Genomic DNA, 18,624 nt, shown 5'->3' with positions numbered 1-18,624 from the left:
AGCCGCAGGCTATTGAAACTATGCAGCCACTGAGTTTGACTCTGCCCCTAGCTCCTCCAGATGTCAAGACGTCATGCACTGGATGTCAAGATGTCACATGTGTGTCACATCACATGCACAATGTTACCCCCCCCTCACAAGTTGGCACCTCTGGTTGGTTTTGTTGCAATTGTCAGCTACCCCTCTGTAAAATAAACTATGTGCTGGACAGAAATAAAATGTACAGATTTCTTTCTGCAGGTTCACAGTTACGTAGGCAGTGGTTTGCAATCTTTTGAAGATCCAGTTCTAAAGGATTTTTTAACCATAAATTTGGATGGCGCCAGAGCTGCTGTTGGGATCCACCTTAGGCCACTCCACCCACAATAGGTCTAATTGCTTCTTGGTGGAATATGTCACCATCAAGAAGTATGATGCCCTTATCTACATTGAGAGTTTAGTTTATCCAGCTCATTGGCCCTTATATAGCCCATTAATTCAAGACAGCTATTAGGAATGCCTCTAAGTGCTCCTGGAGACATGGAAAGGAAAGATAAAGACACATGTCACCTGCATACTGATGATATTTTGCTCCTGTTTTTAGATCTCCCCCAGCCATCTCACATGAAACAGGGCTGGGGAACCTACAGCTCTCCAGATGTTGTTAGACTCCAACTCCCCTCAGCTCCTCAGCCAGTGTGGCAGCTATGAAGAGCTGGCAGACTGCCAGGCTTGAGGGATCCTCTCCCTCTCCTAAATGGCACCAAGAGGCAGGAAGGAAACCAGAAAGTTCTTACATATTATTACAGTGGTACCTAGGGGTACAGACGCTTCAGGTTCAATTTACAGACTCCAAAAACCCAGAAATAGTACCTCAGGTTAAGAACTTTGCTTCAGGATGAGAACAGAAATTGTGTGGCGGTAGCTAAAGTGGCTACCTCAGGTTAAGAACAGTTTCAGGTTACAAACAGACCTCCAGTTGGCTCTGGAACTCTTAGCAATCCGATTCCGAGCGGCCACAGACATCAAGGGAATGGAAATAAAAGGCAGAACCTATAAATTAGGGCTCTTTGCAGATGACCTAATGGTCACAACAGCAGACCCCATAAGCACAGCAACCTCCCTAATCAGAGAACTCAACACATTTGCAATAGTGTCGGGCCTACTATGTGCTTCAACACCCCTCCTCACACCCAAAAAGAATTCACTAATGTCACCAAGATAAAACTTCGCCACACCAAGTTCAGATACCTAGGCGTACAAATAACCAGAAACCTCAATAAATTGTACCTCCACAACTACAAGCCCCTGTGGCGACAAATTAACAAAGACCTAAAGAGATGGAACAACATGAATTTCACTCTCTCAGACAAAATAGCCATAATCAAAATGATCACCCTCCCAAAACTAACCTACCTATTCCAAACCGTCCCAATCTGGATTCCCCTAACCAAACTCCGCAGATCGCAGAGAAAACTACACTCTTTTAGCTTCTCACATAAAAAACCAAGAATAAGCCCCAAATACCTGCACCTCCCCACCTCAGAAGGAAGATGGGGAATCCCCAACATAGAAGCATATTACATTGCCTACCGAATACACCATATAATCCCATATATACTAAAAGATGAGACAAAACAATGGATACACCTAGAGAGGCACACAATAGAAAATACCTGCACCACAGCATACCCACTCCTCCCAAACAAACTAAGGAAAATTCCCACAACACCATGCTCAAAGCATGGAAAACAGAAATAGGCAAACTATCCTCAACGCCATCCCCACTAATTCCCCTAGCGTACCACCCATTATCCCACCATGTAGCACAAAACCTCCAGATAAAAACCTGGAAAACCAAAGGCTTATGTCACCTAATAGACTTCTATAAAAAATAACAAATCTTTGTCAACACAAGAAATACAGGACAAACTAGAAGACACCCAAATGCCCTGGTTAGCACAACACCAATTACATGCCCTCTTAAACAACCCAGCAGTAAAATTAGCAGCAACTAGGCTCCTGAAACCTTTGAAAACCTTCTCCTAACAACAAAGGGACACGGTAAAGGGATAGTATCCACAATATACAAAATACTACGCCAAAATCCCACGAACCCCCTAGACACAATCAAAAAACAATGGGAAGATGACATAGGCTATGAGATTAACTCCACTCAATGGACCAGAATGTGGTCTAAACCCCCCTTTAAATCCATATCAACGAAAAGAAAAGAACTAACTCTGAAACTCATCTACAGGTGGTACCCAACACAAAGAAAATTAGCGCTAATACGACCAGGAACCTCACCAAAATGCTGGAGAGGGTGCACCACCACAGGCACATATCTCCACATGTGGTAAAGGTAAAGGTAAAGGTACCCCTGCCCATACGGGCCAGTCTTGACAGACTCTAGGGTTGTGCGCCCATCTCACTCAAAGAGGCCGGGGGAGATAGAGGGAGCTAGAGAAAGATACAGGAAATTGAATGCAGAATTCCAAAAAATAGCAAGGAGAGACAAGAAGGCCTTCTTAAATGAGCAATGCAAAGAAATAGAGGAAAACAACAGAATGGGAAGAACCAGAGATCTGTTCAAGAAAATTAGAGATATGAAAGGAACATTTCGTTCAAAGATTACCATAATAAAGGACAAAAGTGGTAAGGACCTAACAGAAGCAGAAGACATCAAGAAGAGGTGGCAAGAATACACAGAGGAATTATACCAGAACGATATGGATGTCTTGTACACCCCAGGTAGTGTGGTTGCTGACCTTGAGCCAGACATCCTGGAGAGTGAAGTCAAATGGGCCTTAGAAAGCATTGCAAATAACAAGGCCAGTGGAAGTGATGGTATTCCAGCTGAACTATTTAAAATTTTAAAAGATGATGCTGTTAAGGTGCTACACTCAATATGCCAGCAAGTTTGGAAAACTCAGCAGTGGCCAGAGGATTGGAGAAGGTCAGTCTACATCCCAATCCCAAAGAAGGGCAGTGCTAAAGAATGCTCCAACTACCGCACAATTGCACTCATTTCGCACGCTAGCAAGGTTATGCTTAAAATTCTTCAAGGAAGGCTCAAGCAGTATGTGGACCGAGAACTCCCAGAAGTGCAAGCTGGATTTAGAAGAGGCAGAGGAACCAGAGACCAAATTGCAAACATGTGCTGGATTATGGAAAAAGCTAGAGAGTTCCAGAAAGACATCTACTTCTGCTTCATTGACTATGCAAAAGCCTTTGACTGTGTCGACCACAGCAAACTATGGCAAGTTCTTAAAGAAATGGGAGTGCCTGATCACCTCATCTGTCTCCTGAGAAATCTCTATGTGGGACAAGAAGCTACAGTTAGAACTGGATATGGAACAACTGATTGGTTCAAAATTGGGAAAGGAGTAAGACAAGGCTATATATTGTCTCCCTGCTTATTTAACTTATATGCAGAATTCATCATGCGAAAGGCTGGGCTGGATGAATCCCTAGCCGGAATTAAGATTGCTGGAAGAAATATCAACAACCTCAGATATGCAGATGACACAACCTTGATGGCAGAAAGTGAGGAGGAATTAAAGAACCTTTTATTGAGGGTGAAAGAGGAGAGCGCAAAATATGGTCTGAAGCTCAACATCAAAAAAACGAAGATCATGGCCACTGGTCCCATCACCTCCTGGCAAATAGAAGGGGAGGAAATGGAGGCAGTGAGAGATTTTACTTTCTTGGGCTCCATGATCACTGCAGATGGTGACAGCAGCCACAAAATTAAGAGACGCCTGCTTCTTGGGAGGAAAGCAATGACAAACCTAGACAGCATTTTAAAAAGTAGAGACATCACCTTGCCAACAAAGGTCCGTATAGTAAAAGCTATGGTTTTCCCAGTAGTGATGTATGGAAGTGAGAGCTGGACCATAAAGAAGGCTGATCGCCGAAGAATTGACGCTTTTGAATTATGGTGCTGGAGGAGACTCTTGAGAGTCCCATGGACTGCAAGAAGATCAAACGCATCCATTCTTAAGGAAATCAGCCCTGAGTGCTCACTGGAAGGACAGATCGTGAAGCTGAGGCTCCAATACTTTGGCCACCTCATGAGAAGAGAAGACTCACTGGAAAAGACCCTGATGTTGGGAAAGATGGAGGGCACAAGGAGAAGGGGATGACAGAGGACGAGATGGCTAGACAGTGTTCTCGAAGCTACAAACATGAATCTGACCAAACTGCGGGTGGCAGTGGAAGACAGGAGTGCCTGGCGTGCTCTGGTCCATGGGGTCACGAAGAGTCGGACACAACTGAACGACTAAACAACAACAACAACAACAACAAAAATTACTTATCCATGCAAATTGAGAAAGGCAAAAATGGATCTTTTCTGGTTCATCAAACTGCAAAAATTGATGATCTTGTTGAAATGCTATGTTTAGAAAATGGAAATGGGAAGGAAACGCCTATGGTGTGTGGTTTCACCTTTACAGGTGAAGATAAGCCATTTCCTAACAAAACTTTGTATCGTTCTGCTATAGGCAAGCTAAATTTCATTCAAAGAATCTCAAGACCAGATATAACTTATGCTTTTCACTTTCTGGCAAAATTTGTGGAAAAGCCCACTACACAATGTTTCTCTGCTCTTAAGAGAGTGGTAATGTACCTTAAACATACCAAACATTATAGGTTGCGGTTTACATCAAATATTGACAAAGGTTTTGAAATTTTCTGCGATGCATCTCATGCAGTGGAACAAAATAATTGCAGGGGTGTGTCTGGTATGGTGTTTTGTTATAATGGTTGTCCTTTTGAATGGAAGTCCCAGAAACAAACCATTATTTGTCTCTCCACAACAGAGAGTGAATTATGTGCATGCGTTCAGGCCACTCGTGATGTGGAATGGTATATGCAAGTATTTGCAGACCTACAGATGCAAGTAACACTACCAGTAAAAGTTTACCTTGATTCCCAGAGTGGACTTGCTATCCTATGTTCAGAGACCAATACGCAGCGCACTAGAGTCTTAAGGTTACATTTACAATTTGTAAAGAAACTAATTGCTGACGAAATGATTGTATTTAAATATGTTCCAGGTGACAATCAAATTGCAGACATTTTTACTAAAGCACTTCCAAAGGTTACACATGAAAAACATGTACAAAGTATGCTTTATGTTTTTGTTCCACAATGATGAACCGCAGGGGAAATGTTGAATTGTTTCTTTAAATGTAAAGGTTCATCATTGTTTCACCCGATGTGTATATCTTTAAGGGGCCAGAGCAAAATAACGAGATCCAGCTTTACAGCTGTGAAACATAGCAGGTGCTGCTGAGTTGCATTGATTAAGCCGTGTCAGGAATTGGGTGTAGTATATAAGGAGCAGCACCTAGCTCTGCCATTACCCTGGGGGATGGGTTGGTGGTTGGGTCTGGTTTGGTTTGTTTGTTGATGTATTTAGTGTTTAAGGAGTTTTTGTTTTTGTAATTAAAGCCTTGTTTAAGTTATTTTTGAGTCCCTTTTTAATGCATGGTCTCCCCAGCAAGCTCTCTGCAGCGTTACTATACTGCAAAAAGCCAACATCCTAAGCTGCAGAGGCTCAGAGCAGAGAGGCAGAGGGAACTGGTTTCTCCCAGGAGGAGTGCTCGCCTTAAGGCCAGGAGAGGCGGGTCTCCTGGGGGCCGGGACCACCCCTGGCCTCAGAGAAGATAAAGGCCAGTCAGCCCAGTCCCAGGTTGGGGGAGCAACATCGCTGAAGAGCTGTTTCGGCCAGCACCCAGTCCAGTCCTGTTCCCCAGAGTTCCTGTCCTTGCCCAGCTCCTCGCTGTGGACCCCGCTTCACCCGTGGAGGACTGTCTGCCCACCCTCGACTCAGGTCCTGGACCTCGCCCCATGGTAACCTCTCCCCCCTGGACCAGCACATCTGGTCATTCCTCCATAATGAAGTTGCTCGCACTGAGCTCCTCCCCCTTTCCCCCTGCTTCTATGGTGTCTGTCCATGGACAATTGTCTCTGTGCTCTTTGTTCTTGCACCTGTAACGAATGCCACATTTTGGGAGAAGGGGGGTTGGTTATGCTATCCAGAGACATGCTCTGCCAGCTCTCCCCCTTCTCCTAAGACCGCATAACTCTGCTGCTCGCCTGTCTCTGAGCTGTTATCTTCCTCAAAGCCCTGCTGTAAATCGAGACTGCCTTCCTCCTCTGGGGAAGCTACAGGAGAAAGGGAGAGGGAGGGGGAGAGAGAGGGGGGGGAGAGGGAGAGAGAGAGAGACCTCCACTATTCCTCCTCCTCTTCAGTCCAGTCCCTGACACAGACACAGCTATTGGACCAGAAAGTTATCACAAACCTTTTCTTTGATTGTTGCATAATGATCTGCTGCCACAACCTGAAAATTGCAGGATGCATGGGTGCACCTGGCCCCCGTGATTGAGGGGGCCCGGGGCCATATGACATCATCACACCGTGCGCACATACCCCACGGCATGCTGACATAACTCACGCACACCGCCGGACAGGATGACATGCTGGGCGGATGTCCCGCAGCTTGTGCCCATGATACAAGCATGTGTGTGGCCACAGCTGCTGGGGAACTTTGGAGGGGTGGCCCCTTCACTGAAATTTTGGGAGGACCTCTGCCCCCTGCTCCCCCCCCCCACTCAGCACTGGTGGTGAGTTGTGAAGGGGGACTCCTTCCTTTATCTCTGCACCTGAGGAACTGGCCTGGCTGTCCATACTGCTTGTGCCAGGATAGAGCCAAAAAATGCCTGCTAATTGACCTCACTCTTCCAAATGCACAAAGACTGGGAGTGCTAACTCCACATCCAGGTAGGGACCACTTGAAGCGCTCGGGAGTAACAGAAGCCACTTTACTTTGGTCAGGAGCCTGGCAGGAAAGGACTTACAGAGTTCAATGGTGGTGCCAGGCCACAGAAAGGCCTTTGCAAGAAGAGTGGCGGAGAAAATAGTATTCCCTCTGCAAAGTGATTCCTCCTTCTCACATGCCTTTACCTGTCCTCTCTAGGAAGTGGGTCATCTCTAGTTTGATGGGGGTGTGGACAGTTTTTGATCTGTGGCGGGGAGGGTTTATTGACATTTGCCTCCCCTGCAATTAAAACAGAAGGATTGCGGAAGATAACAGCAAATATATTGAATTTCTTTTTTCTTTTTTGGGCGTGGGGCGTGGGAGTGTTGGTGAAATAATTCTAACCTGCGTCTTCTGGAGGCTTCCCAGGGGCAAAAATCCTGGCTAAATTCCAACACTGTCAAAATCATCTTCAGGTCTGCTCCACATAAATAGTTTTAATAATAAATATAGGACGCTATACAGTTTTTCCTTCCTCTATATTCATTTAATTGAGCTGGATGCACATCATATTGTAGGGTGTGAACAGCCAACCAACTTTTCCCTGCTTCAGGACTTCATGAGAACTTCTTTTATCTTCTTTGAGTCACTCCATACTCTGTCTTCTTCAGTCTGGCTCCCAAGCTGCTCTGTACATAACAGGCTCCTGAATCGCTTTTATGGAGAATATTGAAACAGCTGTAACATTTTCCTCTTTAGGTAGAAGGAGAATAAATGTGCAGGCACAAAAGCCTCTCCAGATTGCAGACAAATTGGTCTAAGAGCTTTTGTTGGAGTATTTCACACCCTGCAACAGGTCCCAGAGGAGAATTGGGACATGAATACATGACGCGATAGCACAGCCCTGCCAAAACCGGATGACCCTATTAAATAGGGACAGTTGAGGGGTATGGTATTACTTCAGCTTTCATGGATTACCAAGAATGATGATCAGCATCTGATGATGTGTACTTTAGCTGCTCTGCAGCTTACACCATAATAAAATTGTTAGTCTTTAAACTGCCAGTACCGTTCTCTTTGTTGTTTTTCTAAATTGCATGATCATATACCTGGTGGAGTTGTTGCAAGGATAAAAAGACTGCAAAACACTTTAGAGAATTTGAAATGCTTTTACTAAAAGAAGGTGTGCAGAGCCTATATGGGAGCCAGTATGGGAGCATGGATTGCACCCTGGCTGCCCTAGCAGCCAGCCACACATTGGATTTGCCGAGGATCAACATGTAAAATCCAGTGGTTATAAGCTTGATGACCTGGTTGTGTCTCAGAGTTTTTTCCTTTGATATTTAGGGTTTCTTTTTCATGTTTAAAAACCTGCACATCCCCCTATCTCCCCCATTTAAAAGAAGGGGTGGGCAAGCTGGAGAGAGGCTTTTTTATTTTGAGTATTCCTTATTTATCAGTATTATGTTTATATCCATTATACCATTTCTCCAAGGAGCTCAGGGTGGAATTCATGAGTCCCCATGTTATCCGCTCAACAAACCTGTGGGTTAGGCTGAGATACAGCGATTAGTTTCATGGCTGTGTTGTGCCTTTAACCCTGGTCTCCCAGCTAAGTCCATGTAATATCCTACCACATTATTCCAAATTCTGCTTAAGACATTCTGGTGAATAAGCTGGGGGCAGGGAATAGTGTTTTCTAATAGATCTTGGAATTTTATGGGAGCCCTGTGTTGAAGACTAACTAATTCAGGCTGAAATCCTGTATATACTTATCAGGGAGCAATCTCCATGGGGCTTACTTTGAAGAGTAATGTAGTTATTGTGCTATGAACCCACAGTAGAAATTGTGACAGCAGGGGTTCTTTCTGAACCAAGGTAATACTAGGAATGTAAAAAGTTGATTTCATCCTGATGTGTAGTAGAGAATTGTCTTTCTTCTATTTCATTGTTCTTGCATTCCACATAGCAAAAACACAATTTGATCCAGGGTTTCCCCCCCCACGTCAGGTCTTTATATAAACAATGCTACCATTGTGCAAGTTATGTTAATTTGCGATAGATATTTGCAGCTTTGAAATTAAGTGTCAACAACTGCTGCTTTGCAGGAAGTCAATCTGGTCCTGACAGTGAGGGAATATGCAAACAGCAGCCATTTCCACACCCATTACTGTTTTGACTGGCATTCTCACTTGGGCTGTTGTTGGCGTCTGTCTGTCTTTGTCAGGAGTCCAGGTTCCCAGCTTAATGAGCGTAGATCATTAAAAGGAGGATTTATTGCAAAAACAAACAGATAACTCCAGACGGCTCGAATAAAGCCTCTGACATCATTACTCATGATGAGCCTTCTAAAGACTCCTTCTGGGATCTACAGAAGATATTGAACTTATGTCTCTTACATCTCTTGTTTTGCTTCCTGTCTAACAACCCTCCCATATGCCGACCCTTAGGACTTAGTGGGTCAGCCCCACCTTCTTCCTGGTCTAAGAGGCTGACTCTGAGACACTTTGCGCCTTTTTGTGCTTCTAGCGAGCTTCGGCTGCACTCTTCTAGCCTGCACTCCATTAGAACTCTAGGCAGAATTCTAGCCTGCACTCCATTACTGCCTTGTCAGCTTGCTCATCAAAGAAGAGCCGAAGATGTTCCTGTCTCACATCTAACTCTCCCTGTTCCTGGCTGCTTTTTGAAGTTGGCTGCAAGCCTTCACTTAGAGCTGGCTCATTCCTGACAGTCTTTGACATATCCAGACTCTTCCTGAAAAAGTGGAGGACAGGTGATCATTTTTCTGGTTCCATTCCTTTTTCTTGCTGTGACTCCTTCATACTCCTAGAGCATCAGGGGTGGGGAGGTGGGAATCACTTATGTAAACAAGTACCCACAGTGTTGTTTGACTAACTGTTAATGAAAGTTGTTGAACTTCCGGGGGTGGGCATTTTTGAATAGTTTCAATTGTTGTGGGAAAGATGTTTGCTGTGGCAGAAGGCAGCTGCAGGTAGTCTTTTTGTCTATTATTAACGGGGGGGGGTGGAGAGAAGTTTTTCACTCCTTATGAGGGCAGCAGACTAATAATTTGATTTATTTGAATTTTATATAACTGTATTCTTTATCAGGTTACTTCCAGAAGACACAGACTATTTGTTGAGAATTTGTTTCCAGAGAGATTAGATGACGTTGCATTAAGCAAGTGCTACCCCACACTTTCCAGGGTATTTTTTCATCACTTTCCTGGTTGCAAAATGCCCAGTCTTTTGGAGAAGCGGGTCTGTTGTGCAGGAAATTCAAATCCACATTAATTGTGCAACCTGAATATGCTGGTATGTGACTGAATCCCTGAAAATAGTGACAATGGGAGGGGAAATCGATTTCCAATACAATAAAGCAATAAAAAAAAATACAGTTGAAGTTATAGGATAGCTCAGTTGGTTTGAGCATCTTCTTCTTCTTCGGCAATCACTCATAGCTAATAATAATAATAATAATAATAATAATAATAATAATAATAATAAATATTTTATTATTTTATTTATATCCTGCCCTCCCCAGCCAAAGCCGGGCTCAGAGCAGCTAACAACAGTGAAAATAGCACAGTTTACATAAAATCACAGTCAAGTAATTGAAATACATTCTAAAATCAATTCAGAATCAAATTAATGGCAACCATTGGGCTAGAGTTCTATGAGGATTACAGAAGGAGAGAGGGGGTCAGACTGTACCTTGGCCAAAGGCCTGGTGGAACAGCTCTGTCTTACAGGCCCTGCGGAAAGATGTCAGGTCCCGCAGGGCCCTAGTCTCTTGTGACAGAGCATTCCACCTGATCGGTGCCACAGCCCAAAAAGCCCTGGCTCTGGTTGAGGCCAGCCTAACCTCCCTGTGGCCCGGGATTTCCAAGATGTTTTTATTTCGAGACCATAAGGTTCTCCGTGGGACATACCAAGAGAGGCGGTGCCATAGGTATGAGGGTCCTATGCTGTATAGGGCTTTAAAGGTTAAAACCAGCACCTTAAACTTGATCCTGTACTCCACCAGGAGCCAGTGCAGCTGGTATAGCACCGGGTGAATGTGATCCCACAGCGAGGACCCCGTAAGGAGTCTCACCGCGGCATTATGCACCCACTGGAGTTTCTGGGTTAGTCTCAAGAGCAGCCCCACGTAGAGTGAGTTACAATAATCAAGCCTGGAGGTGACCGTCACGTGGATCACAGTGACTAGGTCAGGGCAAGAGCAGTAAGGAGCCAACTGCTTAGCTTGGTGGAGATGAAAAAATGCCACCTGTATTATAGCTGCAATCTGCAACTCCATAGAAAGGGAGGTGTCGAAGATTACACCCAAACTCTTAATGGACGGTGCTGGCACAAATTGCGCCCCCGCAAGAGATGGGAGTTGCCCCCCCATCCCATATCGTCCTGACCCAGCCTAAGGACCTCTGTCTTCAAAGGATTTAACTTCAACCGGCTCCCACGTAACCATCCAGCCACAGCTTCCAAACATCTGATCAGTGTGTCTGGGGCCGAGTCAGGATGGTCGTCCATCAACAGGTTTCCTTAGCATACTGATGGCAGCCCAAACCAAAACTCCGGACAAGCTGGGCGAGGGGGCGCATACAAATGTTGAAAAGCATCAGGGAGAGTATCTCACCCTGCGGCACTCCACACACCAAGGAGTGGCGTGACAACAGTTCCCCCCCAAGCGCCACCCTCTGTCCCTGACCAGGGAGAAACAAGCGCAGTCACTGAAGGACTGTGCCCTGGATCCCCACGTTGTCGAGATGGTGGTCCAGAAGTTCATGATCGACCATGTCGAAGGCTGCTAACAGGTCTAATAGATATAAGTGGCCCCAACCTGCCTTGATCCAGCTGCCTGCGGAGATCATCTGTTAGGGCGACCAGAGCCGTCTTGGTCCCATGACCAGAGTGGAAGCCGGATTGGAATGGATCCAGAGCCGATGCTTCATGCAGAAACCCACCAAGTTGTTCAGCAACCCAAGTAAGATTGTCTTCCATAAGTGATTGTGGAGGACAATTCTGGATCCACATGTCCTTCTACAGGACATAGGTTTCTGAGCGGGAATTGATCATGGTGAGGGTTTGCCAAGTTTGCCTTCCTCTTAGTGCATTTATCCCTTTCGTCCTGAGTTTGAGTGTCTTCAGAACCCATGAAACCTTTGCTAAAGGCTGTTCTCCAATCAGAGGGCTCACAGGCCATTGTTTCCCAGTTGTCGGTGTTTATACTACATTTTTAAAGATTTGCCTTGAGAGAGTAGTGGTTAAGAGCGGTAGACTCGTAACCTGGTGAACCGGGTTTGCGTCTCCACTCCTCCACATGCAGCTGCTGGGTGACCTTGGGCTAGTCACACTTCTCTGAAGTCTCTCAGCCCCATTCACCTCACAGAGTGTTTATTGTGGGGGAGGAAGGGAAAGGAGAACGTTAGCCGCTTTGAGACTCCTTTGGGTAGTGATAAAGCAGGATATCAAATCCAAACAACAACTCCTCCTCTTCTTCTTCTTCTTCTTCTTCTTCTTCTTCTTCTTCTTCTTCTGTTGACCACCAGCATTACACTTACCAATTTTAAGTTCAGAATAGGGTTCAAGCATAATGTTGATAACACCAGCATTGCAGGTTCAATCCCTGTACGGGGCAGCTGTATATTCCTGCATTGCAGGGGGTTAGACTAGATGGTCGTCAAGGTCCCTTCCAACTCTACAATTCTATGAACATAATATTATAACGACAAATGTAAAAACAAAAAAATAAAACTGAACAAACAAAACAAAACACACCCGCATTTGGACTGAGTAACTGTAGCAACTTTCTTGGAAGCTGTCCCAGTACTTGGAGTAATAATTTTTTTTTAACTGGTGCCAAAATGATAAGGAAGGTTGGTGTCAGGTGTGGTTGCCTGAAGAGAGGATTTAAAAAACAGGGTGTTTCCCAGTTACTATTTTCAGTGGCCACTAGTGTTTGGCTACCATCCTCACCCTCTCTGCATGCCCTTGAAAGAATGCTACATTATGTTATTCAGAAAATTCCACACACTTGATCCTACAAATTAACAACCCCCCCCCCCTTCAAATGTACCACATACTAACGGAGTGACAATTTTGTGGGACTAATTTGATCAGCCCTAGTTCTGATAGAGAGGTAAGCACTTTGTTACTTAAAATTGGACCGGTAACCAACGAGTGGGAGGGGGCAGCGGACTGAATAATAATAATAACGTTTGATTTCACAGGTAGTGCTGTGTAACTAAATGTCAAGTCAATTTGACTTACGTAAACTTTTGACTGAAAAGAAGTTGATTGTCCAAATGCAGCCTAATAAGTTGTTTGTTTGTGTGTGTGTGTGTGTGTGTGTGTGTGTATCACACACAACTACTTCACCAATCCCGTCACACAAGTAACAAACAAGTCTGGAAGCTGCTGTAAACAACTAGTATTGAGACACCTTCAAAGCAAGCCATGGTATGAAATCATCATATCCTTCTGCTTAATATGGAAGTTTTAGTTTGCTTGGAATCCTATCCATAGTTTCCTGGTTTTGACATAATGGGAAGTTATGGTTTGCTGCAATTACCTGTACTCATGTGGAGCAATGAAGCAGCACGCCCAACTCCCAAGAGACTGTGATCTACTCCCAGTATAACAAAACTGGCAGTGATCTACCCATTATCATTGGCGGGAGGAGGAGCGTGCGTGGGGTGGGGAGGACTGACCAGGGTTGTTGAGCTTTTTTTTAGGGGGGAATGGCATCAACAACAACAAACGCACACAGAGCTAGAGCCAATCATCCTATCACCTATCACCATCAGCTAACGCCAAAGGACCACCCACTTGACGCGGAGGAACACAGCAGGGGGGCTGGGATGGAGACATTCAGGCCCCCGTTTTTTAAATCCCGCAATCAACCAGGATCCCATGATCATGGTCGGCCAGTTGAACATGTCTGATATAAGAGATAAAAGCTTGTGAGCAGAGAAAGAATGTCTGACTAAGGATTCTCACACAGCCATAAATCTGAGCGAGCAGTTTTAACAGGGATTGTAATGCTCTATAAAACAACTCGTTTTGGGTGTGGGTGATGCTGTGTGCTCTTCTCCTGGCAGCAGACTTCAGACCCTGATGATTGAAGCAAAAAATCCAGCCAAGCCCTCCTGATATGGTACAGCAGCATGATAACAATGCAAAATAAATATACAAATCAGCCAACTCACTCCTTGTTTATATTTGCAAGCTGCTACGGGCTTCTTAAGTGTATTCTAAATTGCTGTTTTTAGTTTTTGTAAAGAAAGTTGCCCAGTGCTATTTTTCTAGAAAAAGAGGTGCCAGAACTCACCATAAATGCCTCCCTTGTTCTCTTATAATGGCAATGGCATCCACCTGAGAGGTGCCAGAACTGAGTTCAGGTGAGTTCCAGCTGGAAGAAAAAGCCCAGACATTGCCCATATTCCCTTGCCCATCCCTCCTCCTCAAAATGGAATGGAATGGATATGTACCAAAACTGAAATTTTGTAGAAAATTGCACCAAGGCTCTGGCAATTTATCTTAATGCTTATGGTTAAAAGATGATGGTGAAATCATATAAAGAAATCACAGTCAAGGATTTCCACAAAATCTATAATGCAGTCATGACAGAGTATAGCTAAAAAGTGTTGGCTATATTTTTCAGAACCCATAGACAAGATTATGGCCCCTTAAATTAATCCTGAATAGCAACCACCTCCTGCTGTCTCCTCTTCTAATCAGTAAACATTACCTACAACACATACATTGAAAGTATCACAATTTAATCACCCTTATTCTGACAAGCTACATGAGCAGCAGAATTCTATACACGTCCCATCCAAAGTGAGCCACACTCAGTTCAAGTAAGTCAGTAAGTAAAGAATTCCAGTCAGAGTATTAAGGCATTGCTTATCAAAGAAAACAAAGCTTGAACGATGCACTCTATGACTTTATTTCCTTCTAGAGTTAGACAGATTACTTATAAAGTTATATTATTACCATTGCAGGCATGCAGAAATAATAATACTTTATTATCTCATTCCAATAGTAATTACCAGCCCGGAATATTAAAGTCCTTAGTAAAGCGGAGTAAATTACAGTGGTGCCCCGCAAGACGAATGCCTCGCAAGACGGAAAACCCGCTAGACGAAAGGGTTTTCCGTTTTTCAATGCACCTCGCAGGACGAATTTCTCTATGGGCTTGTTTCGCAAGACGAAAATGTCTTGCGATTCTTGCGATTTTTTTCGCTCCCCACCCCCGTTTTCTAAGGCACTAAGCTGCTAATAGCCTTTTAGCAGCTAATCCCTTAAGCCTTTAATAGCCGCTAATAGTGCTAATCCACTAATAGGGTTGCTTCGCAAGACGAAAAAACCGCTAGACGAAGAGACTCACGGAACGGATTCTTTTCGTCTTGCGAGGCACCACTGTACAAAAGAAATAAACAGAAACAGAGCACAAGTATATTCCATTATATTAAAAAATCAGAAACTAGTCTCTCCTACACTTTCAGTCATAAACACATAAACTAGTCTCTCCTACACTTTCAGTCAGCCCTGAAATGGAAAACAATACATACATATTTTTGTCTAAATACAGTGGTACCTCAGGTTACATATGCTTCAGGTTATAGACTCCACTAACCCAGAAATAGTACCTCAGGTAAAGGACTTTGCTTCAGGATGAGAACAGAAATTGCACGGTGGCAGTGAGAAGCCCCATTGGCTAAAGTGGTACCTCAGGTTAAGAACAGTTTCAGGTTAAGAACGGAGCTCCGGGGAGGGCCACTAGGTGGCGCGTTGGAAGATGGCCGACAATAACATCTCTCTGACCCATACGAGGTATTAAGGGGCTGCTATGGGAAGTAGGCAGCCTTCCTAAACCCCCCCAAGGGCATGGGGGGGCCTGCCCTTGCCAGCTGTGTTCAATGCACCCCCTGATCCGAGAGACGGGGGTGCGGAACACTTGGCACAAGCCCTCGATGGATTCAGATCTTCCCGACGCCGATTCCAATTAGCGCGTGCTGGTTGCTTCAGTCTGGAATTATATTTGGACTAATTGGCGATAATGGATTGGAAGAAAGACTGAAGCACATATATCAAGTAAGGCTCGAGATAAGGACTGCTGACTAATGCATCTCTGTGACCGGGAGCGACGGATGGATAAGTAAATCTCTTGATGAATTACCACCATGAGAATGTAAGGCTGGAACGAAGGGGGGGGTGGAGGGAAAAATCCTCTTAAATCCCTTCATATGATATGATTACAATAATCCTCCACCCCAGAAAGAAATAAGATCGTCGCGTTTTAAATAACATAAACAGAACTTTAAAACTGTGTGGGGAAAGGATTACAATACGAGAAGATTGAAAGGCGAGAAGGAGGAAAATTTTATGACGCAGTTAAAAAAACATGGCGTCTCGCAAAGACAGGCCAGCAGGAGAACAGATGAGGGGGAGGAGATTCAGGAATTTGAAAAAGAAAGAAGGCTGGAATGCAAGTTGGACCTGACAGAGCCCCCGATATCGTTCGATTTATGGCTAGCCTGGGAAAAATAATGGACCGACCGAAGGCTGACAGAGGTCGCTCCTGAATAATATGAGTTTGGCAGCATACCCACACAGGGACGCTAAATCTTCAATCTGTTTGTGGAAACCATCAGAGACCGCAAAGAAAGGAATAAATGATAACAACAAGAAGAGAAAGAAGGAATAAAGATCTATCCGAATCGAACTGGATGGAACTGTCTAATAAAAGCAGCAAATAAGTGATGTCTGGAGTCATCTGGAATTTTGGACTCGTGCTGAGCTTGATATATGGGTACCCCCCAAAAATTTTAAAAATTTGGCTGTATAATTTGGAATTAATGTGATTTGAATAATGTGATGTGATTGGCCTATTAATAAAAAATTATTGAAAAAAAAAAAAGAACGGAGCTCCGGAACAAATTAAGTCCTTAACCAGAGGTACCACTGTAACTAGATATCTAAATAACTAAATAAGTGGAACACAACATTAATCTTTAAAGTTTAGACATGTTTTCTTACCTCCTTTGCTTTAGAAAAGGATGCCAACATCATTTCATTTGCATGTGGTCTGGAGCACAAATCAACAAATAGATGTTAGCACCTGGCAGCATTACCTCTTATAAGAATATTTCAAACTAGCAAGTACTCAGTGTGCTTAATTATGACTGTCAGAGCCTCGCCCCTTTTCACATTTCAGTGATGTGAGGCTACAGGAATGAGCAAATGATGACCAGATTGGATACAAGTTTCATCACATACTTCAGTTTTGCTGGCTGCTTTTTGTTTAATGAACACCTGGAACTGCGGAAGAGAGCAAGATCAGGTCTGCGGCATGGAGGGGGTGGGGGGCACACACCACGATCTAGTTGGAATCACCTTCCCTGCTGCACCTGATATGTCAAGTCAAGTCACCTTTATTGGCATCCCATAAGAACATTCAGAATACATTCAGAATAGATAGGCCAGTGTGATCTTGTCACCACCCCAATGGTACAGTCACCCTCCAAAGGGCAGAAGAGGTGAGCAATCCGCCTCATCTCTTTGGGTTTCCTGCAAGGGCAGGATCCTGTAGCATACTTCGGTGACAAAAAAAAAATCAAATAGAAGAAGAAGAAGAAAAAGAGTTTGGATTTGATATCCCACCTTTCACTCCCTTTAAGGAGTCTCAAAGCGGCTAACATTCTCCTTTCCCTTCCTCCCCCACAACAAACACTCTGTGAGGTGAGTGGGGCTGAGAGACTTCAGAGAAGTGTGACTGGCCCAAGGTCACCCAGCAGCTGCATGTGGAGGAGAGGAGACACGAACCCGGTTCACCAGATTATGTCTTGGTGAGCTCCTGGTCTCTCCCCTGTAATAAGAAGCACATAACCTCCATCTCTGGTTTCCATGTTGGAATACATAGATGGTGAAGATCATCATACATTTACGTTTAAGGGCCATGTGAGCTAGAGTTTCCACCAGGTGGGCATCGCATGGGCAGATCCTATCTCCTTCTGCCAAACCCGCAAACCTACCCCAAAGGAGGTTAGAAGGATTAGAATTGAACCTAGCCACCGAAAAGGCCCTTCTTTCTTGCGGATTAAACAAAAATTGTAAATAATTAAGATTAAATTCCTGCGCCCAAGAGAGTCGAAAATAAAGGGGGGAGCATGTTTTTCCATGCAGCTGAGATTAGTTCCTGGTGATCTATGTCCCACAGCCTAGTTTTTAACATGGTCTTGGCGACTGGGAAAGCCCAGGAGATCCTCCTAAAGCCCGTGTTGTCGTATCTTTGGTGCACCTGATATGCCCACTGGAAACTTCCACTTCCATTAAGGCACTGGGAGGTGGATTCCAAATGGGGCTGCAGTAGAGGCCCCAGTGTTAAAGCTGTACACCCCACCCCAGCCCCACTCAAGCTCAGGGCAGCTCTTGCTGTCTCTAAAACGGAGGCACCAACTTCTCAAAAAGATTGCGGGAGCCCAACACAAGGTCCTGATGCCATGTGTTCGAAGTTGCACAATGTCATGTGACATCGCAAGGAGCCAGGGTCAGAGCCAAACATGGTGGCAGCATGGCCCCAGTGGCTGGTGAGCCCCATTCCCCTCCCCACACACAAGGGAAAGAAAGGGGAAGCAGCCTGTGGCCACAGGCAGGCGGAGGAGGAGGAGGAAGAGCTGCCAGCGGGGAGGGGGAAGTGTCTCAGCCCCTCAGAGTTGGCACCTATGCTCTAAAACAGAACAAAGAAACAACCACACCATGCCAAATTGTGGGATAAAGTTGGCCAAGTGAAGTCTTTCTGCATAGTTTCCTAATCCACTGTGGGGATTTCTAAACATTTGATGATTAAAATACACTGTTCCTGGAAACCC

At 44.6% G+C, this 18,624-nt stretch overlaps 1 protein-coding gene across 2 annotated transcripts in view; it reads right to left on the bottom strand.

Annotated features, from left to right (window-relative positions):
• The window catches only part of LOC310681937 (cytosolic phospholipase A2 epsilon-like), a 68,665-nt gene extending 51,749 nt beyond the window's left edge, over positions 1 to 16,916 (bottom strand). Inside the window, exon 1 of one of the 2 annotated variants that reach the window (XM_083450094.1) lies at positions 16,793 to 16,916. In XM_083450094.1, the coding sequence (XP_083306220.1) occupies positions 16,793 to 16,825 (33 nt within the window). In that variant the 5' untranslated portion in view covers positions 16,826 to 16,916. The remainder of the gene's footprint in view (positions 1 to 16,792) is intronic. The other variant, XM_083450095.1, reaches the window with a different exon arrangement.
• Positions 16,917 to 18,624: the final 1,708 nt, after the last annotated feature.

Source organism: Podarcis tiliguerta (genome assembly GCF_965153285.1).
Source record: "Podarcis tiliguerta genome assembly, chromosome: 1".
Taxonomy (NCBI): Eukaryota; Metazoa; Chordata; class Lepidosauria; order Squamata; family Lacertidae; genus Podarcis; species Podarcis tiliguerta.
The sequence above is the reverse complement of the archived record's forward strand: the minus strand, read 5'-3'. Positions and strand labels throughout refer to the sequence as shown.